Here is a 6813-nt window from a genome sequence, read left to right on the forward strand (position 1 = left end):
TTATTATTTTGAAATTTTTATTTGTGAAATTTTGAAGTTTATTTTGAAAATTTATTTTGAAATTTTATTTTATTTCATTATTATCATTTTGAAATATTTTCCTTCAGGTTTTGCATGTATGTTTATATACTTTCCTTAAATATGAGTAGAAAAATATATAGTTTAAATGTAATTAAAGGATGACAGTATATACAGGGTTTCACCTACTTCTTAAGCATTTGTGTAAAGCATCAAGAATTTTGTACATTGTTATTTTAATTGCTGTATTTCACTACATGGATTTACCATAATTTACATAGCCCTGTTGTGCTTTTAGATCCTTTTTGAGTTTGTTAGTGAAAAATACTCTAGTACATATTTGTGGTTTTAAGTTCCTGAAATTTGCAATTTTTTTTTTTTTTTTTTTTTTTTTTTTTTGTAGTTTGAGAGAAAGAGAACAGGGGAGGGACAGAGAAGGAGACTCCCAAGCAGGCTCTGTGCACTGTCAGTACAGAGCCCCATTCAGGGTTCGAACTCACGAACTGAACCGTGAGATCATGACCTGAGCCGAAATCAAGAGTTGGGTGCTTAACCGACTAAGCCACCCAGGTGCCCCTACAAATAAGTTTTATAGTTAATTTTTCAAAAGAGCCTAAGAGAATGCTGTTTGTGTGGTTTTCTATAAATTTTGTCTATCAATTTTTCTTTTTAAGGTCTCCTTGGAGTACAGACCCGTCATTGACAGAACTTTGAATGAGGCAGACTGTGCCACAGTCCCTCCAGCCATTCGCTCCTACTGATTGGGCCAGAGGTGACCGACTTTGTACCCATGTATAATAATAGCTCATGTGTGCTTTTATATCATAACTGTCCTATTGATACCCTGTCCTCAAGGGAACAAGGGTCACCATTCGAATAGGTATCATCTACCTGGTGGCCAGAAGCTTGCCAGTAATCAACAGCCAGGAAGTGTGAGGCTTCATTCTTGTGAACTAATAAAACTGGGCATGATTCTTAAATAAACATAAATTACAAACCTATTTCTATTCCAAGTCCATTTATGAGCTTATACTGTTTGACTTGAGGCCTATTTGTTGACCTGAAATATCGAAATCCAGAAATTTTGTTGTAGTATATAATTAAGTAAAAATGAATTTCGATGCTGACAGCACATGAAAGAAATAAACATATTCTCCTTGTTCTTAGTAAGCAAATGGTTTAATATGTGAACATGTGTCCTAAAGTATTTAAATAACCAGATACTAAAGGAAGCAGATGGATTTCTTCTTTCCCCACTTGCTTTTAGCTGCTACTTGGGGTCTCCTTCCTAGTAATTGTCTCAGGGCTGGCTTCTGTAGACTCCAGTCCAGAGCAGGTAGGGTCATTGATATTACTGTCTGCTTTTCAATTTTAAGGATGGTCTTTACAAACTTAGTTTGCAAATATGTAAAATATTTATGTTCTTTCAGAGTCCCTTATATTTGGAGCTAACCTCCTTAATTGTTCCTGCATTCTCTCCCTTCTCTCCCTCATAGCAACCACTTTAGTTATCTTCTTAGCTAAATGTTTAAAGAGAAGAAGAAAGAAAATCTGTATTTGCATTATGATGTATAGACCATTGTGCATTCCTTGTCTGCATATCCGGAGGTCACTCCTTATTAGTGAGTCTTTGTTCCTTCCTTTGGCTGCATGAGTGTACCTTACCCTCCAGTGATGGGCATTTGTGTTATTTCCAGTATTACAGATGCCACAATGAGTAACTGTGTGCTTGAAGTCATTTTCTTCGCCAGTTTCTTTGAGGTGGAGTCCTAGAAGTAGAATTGCTGGGTCCAAGGGTAAATGCACATATTGTTTTGTTAGACGTTCCCAAATTCTCTTCTATAGGGGCTGTGATGGAGGAGAGTTGCTGTTTCCCACAGCTGTGCCAAGAAAGTATGATGGCAAGTAAGAGTTGCTGATTCCTGGGCTGGGGGAGGAAATGTTTAAGATGAGCCTAAAAAGGTGTCTGAGCTGGAAACCGGCAGGGAGCACTGGGGCCAGAAGAGGCACTGGAGCCAGCAAACAATGGTGGCTGCATTGATTGAGACTGAGTGACTATATTAAAAACATGCTGTTGATTTATAATGACAGTGTAAAAACTCAGCCAAAACTGAACAAACAGAAACACACAATTAAGCAAGTTAGGCACTAACTACTAACACTGAAAATGGGCAATTAAAGGAAAATCATGATTATCCTGCCTTTTATCCACACATTGCCATTCAGGGTAACCTAGTTAATTAGGAATGTATTTTACAGAGGAATTCCTTCAGATAAATGAGTAAGGACTGATAGAATTTAAAGACCCCCTTTTTGCAATCCCTAATGTGGTTCTGGAACTTGCCTGTGAATCAGAGTCACCTGGAAGGATTGTTGAATAATTCCTTACCCCACCACAGGACTTCTGGTTCCGTAGGTCCTGGGGTTGGGCCTGAGAATTTGCATTTTTAATATGTCCAGGGACCACACTTTGAAAACCACCTGCACAGGATCATGTGGTTCAACAAACATGAAGGGGGTGATTTTCAGGAGAAAACAACAGGTGCAAAGACTACTGACAACTTCAGACCTCCATCCCAACCAGCAGATGGAACAAGGTATAGCCAAAGCATTTTGCAGAAGTGGGAGTATAAATATAGGCACCTCAGCATCATTTAAGTGTTAAGACAATGAATGAAAAGGTAGCAAAGGCATGTATGTGAAGCATGATAAGACAACAAAAGTGCTGATTGGTTCCAAAGAAGTAACTGAGGGTGGCAGCCTCTTTATGTCTGTCTGCTACTTCTCAACATTGTGAGACCAAGAAAACCGCTGGGGAGTGGCTGGTCTGGAAATGCACATTTCTATGGGACAGAATATTTCATACTGGAAATGTTTTATACATTGTGTATTCAAGGTTTCTAGGAGAATCCACACGTTGAAGGAATTGACAGACCAAAGATATTAAAAAAAATGCATCAAAGTAAAAAACTAGAGTACTGCCCAGAGACATGTGAATCATTTCTAATCTAGATAAAAAGAAGCAACAAAATTAAGATACAGTACAATACTCAGACTTAAATACTGTCCATAGCATTAGCCATAGCCACATAGCTATTGTTTGCTAGATTTATATAAAATTTAAAATTAAATTCCCAAGTCACCTTGATTCATTTCAACTAGTAGCTATATGTAGCAAGTGACTTCCACACTAGACAACAAAACAATCCCATCATTGCAGAAAGTTCAATTGGCCAACACCAATATAGACATTTATTATTATCTTACATTAAACAGCGTATATTTGATAAATTGACCACTGCTCAGAAACCTGAGTTAAATAAAAAGTGGTAGGTCATTCTCTAGCAATACTAATTCTGTAAAGAATATTGATTGGATAGGATGTAGAGGGCTGGGCAGTCAGCTGCCCCCTAGAATTCTGCACCAGAGTCTGTACAACGGAAAGTGACACAGGTCTCCATGTAAATGTCACAGTGTAAGCCATTACTGATGTGAAATGAGGCATAAATAATGAATCAAAGTGGCTTCAGAGGGAAAGCTGTAAGGGTGGGTAAATACAAAATATGTGTGTGTGTGCACATTCACGCGCAAAAACAAATGGGCACGAAACTTATTTGGTCATCCATTTGTTCACTGTCTATTGAGGGCTTAGTATATGCCAAAGACATAAGATAACAAGAGGGTAGACTGTGAAGTGTGAGGAATCCTAGCACCCAGAAAGAGCCAACATTTAGAAAAACTCTAAAGATAGTAATAGAGGCATTTTTCAATTAGCTCAGAGGTATTACACCAAAGGAAAGACTGGCCCAACATTAGACACGTGATGTGCTAATGTTAATGGGAGGAAGAGAGCAGTGCTGTCTTTCAGTTTACTTCTCTACTTTCCCATCCAGGAGCACCACCTACATGGAAAGCTTAGAACAGACCTGGTTAGGAGGGAATTGAATCCCAAGATCGGCGAGGGGATAGGGCAAGTACATCAATACTTTAAGTGATTGAGTCAGCAGGACTAGGCAGGGGATGATCTGCCTCTTTTCTGTTGGCAGAAGGTCTCCCCCGTGGCTGCGCAGCATTTTCATAAGGAGGCAACAGGACTCCAGGCAACACTCCCATCAATGGCAGCTGGAGGACTCAGAGGCTTGGTCCTGCCCTCCCAGTACAGCGTGGGCTGTGACCCACCTGCCGTGCTCTATCCAGCCTCTCGGAGCCAGAGACGTTCATTAGAAATAAGGGCCATGGTGAAGGGAGGGATGCACCAGGCCAATCTCTGCTGAAGCCTTCTAGATTGATCTGTACATTTGGGTATATGTTGGTGGGAGGAGGGGGAGAATTTTCCCTAAACCTTCATTTTCTAGTCATTAATCTCTCTTTTAAGAGTCAGCCTTGGGGCGCCTGGGTGGCGCAGTCGGTTGAGCGTCCGACTTCAGCCAGGTCACGATCTCGCGCTCCGTGAGTTCGAGCCCTGCGTTGGGCTCTGGGCTGATGGCTCAGAGCCTGGAGCCTGTTTCTGATTCAGTGTCTCCCTCTCTCTCTGCCCCTCCCCCGTTCATGCTCTGTCTCTCTCTGTCCCAAAAAAATAAATAAACGTTAAAAAAAAAAAAAAAAAGAGTCAGCCTTGGGGCACCTGGGTGGCTCAGTCGGTTAAGCGGCCGACTTCAGCTCAGGTCATGATCTCTCTGTCTGTGAGTTCGAGCCCCGCATCGGGGTCTGTGCTGACAGCTCAGAGCCTGGAGCCTGTTTCAGATTCTGTGTCTCCCTCTCTCTCTGCCCCTCCCCCGTTCGTGCTCTCTTTCTGTCTCAAAAATAAATAAATGTTTAAAAAAAAAAAAAAAAGAGTCAGCCTTGCCCTGACAGATGATGCAGAGCTAGGAAAGCAGAGCTAGGCCTGGCCTAAAATCTCCTTGCCTGTTTGACCTTAGGCCAGCCATGGTTTTCTCATCAGTAAAACGCAGACCCTGGTGGCTTGCCCTGAGGCGCTGGTGTGAGGGTTACTCAAAGGAACACTGACACACTAGGGTAGAGTCTCACTCCTTGTGAGCATTCAGGAAGTGCTCCTTCCTTTGGATGGTTCATTTTGCACACCTGGAACGAACAGAAGGCAGAACAGAACACTTCTAGGCCCTGCAGATGGTGCTGGCTGTGGCCATCCAGGTTGGGGACTTGGCCACAGGTTGGTGGAGAGTGACACTGTCAGGAGAGGGAGGCCAGGGCCTGCCGCAGTTGCGGAGACGGTTCTTGCTGAAGTTTCCCTACAAATCGTGTTGCAAAATCAGTTATTAGTTTTGTGGAGTTAGAACAGAAAAGGAAGCAGAGATGGGACTAAAGATGAATTTCAGAAGCCACAGATCAAAGACCTGTGGAAAATTCTAGAAAACATTATTCAATAACTGATGTGAATGAATACTTTATGAGAAAATTAGAAACTTTTTGAATTCACTAAGTCATGGGAAAACCACACGTTAAGAGTTTTGTAGATTAGCACTGTAGGTGAATGCCAAAGTCAGAATATTTTAATTTCCTTGAAGAACCTGCAAGAACCCTTCACATCGTGTGGTGGTTAGGATGCAGGAAAGCGGGCAGAGAGTGATCCCTGGTCACATCTGTGGCCGGGCCAAGGGCCTGGATGATGTATCGGCGTCCTCAGAGAAGGGGGGCTCCGGGCTGGAGGCCAGCTCCTGGACTCTCGGTCCTTCGGGGACTGGGAAGCACCGTGGGAGGGTCTCGCCTCAAGAAACCCAGCCATGAGGACCAAACAGCATTTAAAATCCCAGGGGCTGGAACAGGCTCTGTAGCGGAGGGAACAATTTCCGGGGTCTTCGGGAAGCCTCCTGCAGCGCGCTGCGGTCCCCACGGGGAGGGCTCCCCTGCGGCGGTGTCCAGCAGCAGAACCGCCAGTGAGGTGCAGGCCGCGCCGGGGCGAGGTGACACGACAGGAGGACACGTGGGAAATCTGACACATTCCAGAAAGACGCGTTCTTCCCCTCGGCCACGCTCACTTTGATGACTTTTCAAAAAGCTTATTGATTTTGAGAGAGAGCACGGGATCGGGGGGGGGGGGAGAGAGAGAGAGAGAGAGAGAGTCCCAAGCAGGACTAACCCCTAACCCTAACTCCACCCCGGGCTGGAACCTGTGAGATCACGACCTGAGCCGAAAGCAAGAGTCCCTCGCATTCCTTTGATGGCCTTTTGATGCAAAACTTAAATACGCTGGGGGGAAACCGCTGTCGCCTTGCGGGTGTAAGCGGTACCTGCGCCGGGTCCGTGGCCCTGGCAGCGCGCACGCGTAGCGCGGGATCCGCTCCCCCGCGCGCCAGGGCGTCGGTGTCGCTTAGCAACGGGGCCGCCAGGCCTAGGCCGCGCTCCAGCTGCCAGCGGGGACACGCCTCCTTCCAGCGGTCCCGGAAGTGGCGTAAGCGGTAGGCCCCGCCTCAGGAGAGGCGGAAGTGGAGCGGCCTCTAGCCCCCAGTCCCCAGCCCCCGCCTGCAGCCTCGGCCCGGCAGTGCGTCTGGGCCCATGGCCGCCTACCCGTACCGCCCGGGCCCCGGGGCCGGCCCTGCTGGAGGCGCGGCGCTGCCAGACCAGAGCTTCCTGTGGAACGTTTTCCAGAGGTGAGGCCCGGCGCCACCCAGGCACTCACGAGGCTCCACCGGTCTCCCCTGCGTTCTCCTCGGCCACCCACCTCCCGGCCTCCTTCCTGGCTCCCCCCCCCCCCCGCCGTTTCCTGGGTCCTTCCGGCCCCCCCCCCCCCCCCCCCGGCTCTTCCTGGCTCCTTCCGGCCTCCCACTCCCCAACCCC

The 6813-nt window shown here is 46.1% G+C and overlaps 2 protein-coding genes across 6 annotated transcripts in view; both read left to right on the forward strand.

The window, feature by feature from the left end:
* SDHA (succinate dehydrogenase complex flavoprotein subunit A) overlaps positions 1-1736 on the forward strand; it is a 30632-nt gene extending 28896 nt beyond the window's left edge. For both annotated transcript variants that reach the window (XM_040462418.1, XM_040462419.1), the window contains exon 15: positions 693-1736. In XM_040462418.1, coding sequence (XP_040318352.1) covers positions 693-779 — 87 coding nt within the window. In that variant the 3' untranslated portion in view covers positions 780-1736. The remainder of the gene's footprint in view (positions 1-692) is intronic.
* A 4691-nt stretch (positions 1737-6427) lies between these two features.
* PDCD6 (programmed cell death 6) overlaps positions 6428-6813 on the forward strand; it is a 21459-nt gene continuing 21073 nt past the window's right edge. For 2 of the 4 annotated variants that reach the window (XM_040462412.1, XM_040462416.1), the window contains exon 1: positions 6428-6626. In XM_040462412.1, the coding sequence (XP_040318346.1) occupies positions 6532-6626 (95 nt within the window). In that variant the 5' untranslated portion in view covers positions 6428-6531. The remainder of the gene's footprint in view (positions 6627-6813) is intronic. The other 2 variants (XM_040462413.1, XM_040462411.1) reach the window with 2 other exon arrangements.

Source organism: Herpailurus yagouaroundi, unplaced genomic scaffold (assembly GCF_014898765.1).
Source record: "Herpailurus yagouaroundi ecotype Mexico unplaced genomic scaffold, PumYag 321, whole genome shotgun sequence".
Taxonomy (NCBI): domain Eukaryota; kingdom Metazoa; phylum Chordata; class Mammalia; order Carnivora; family Felidae; genus Herpailurus; species Herpailurus yagouaroundi.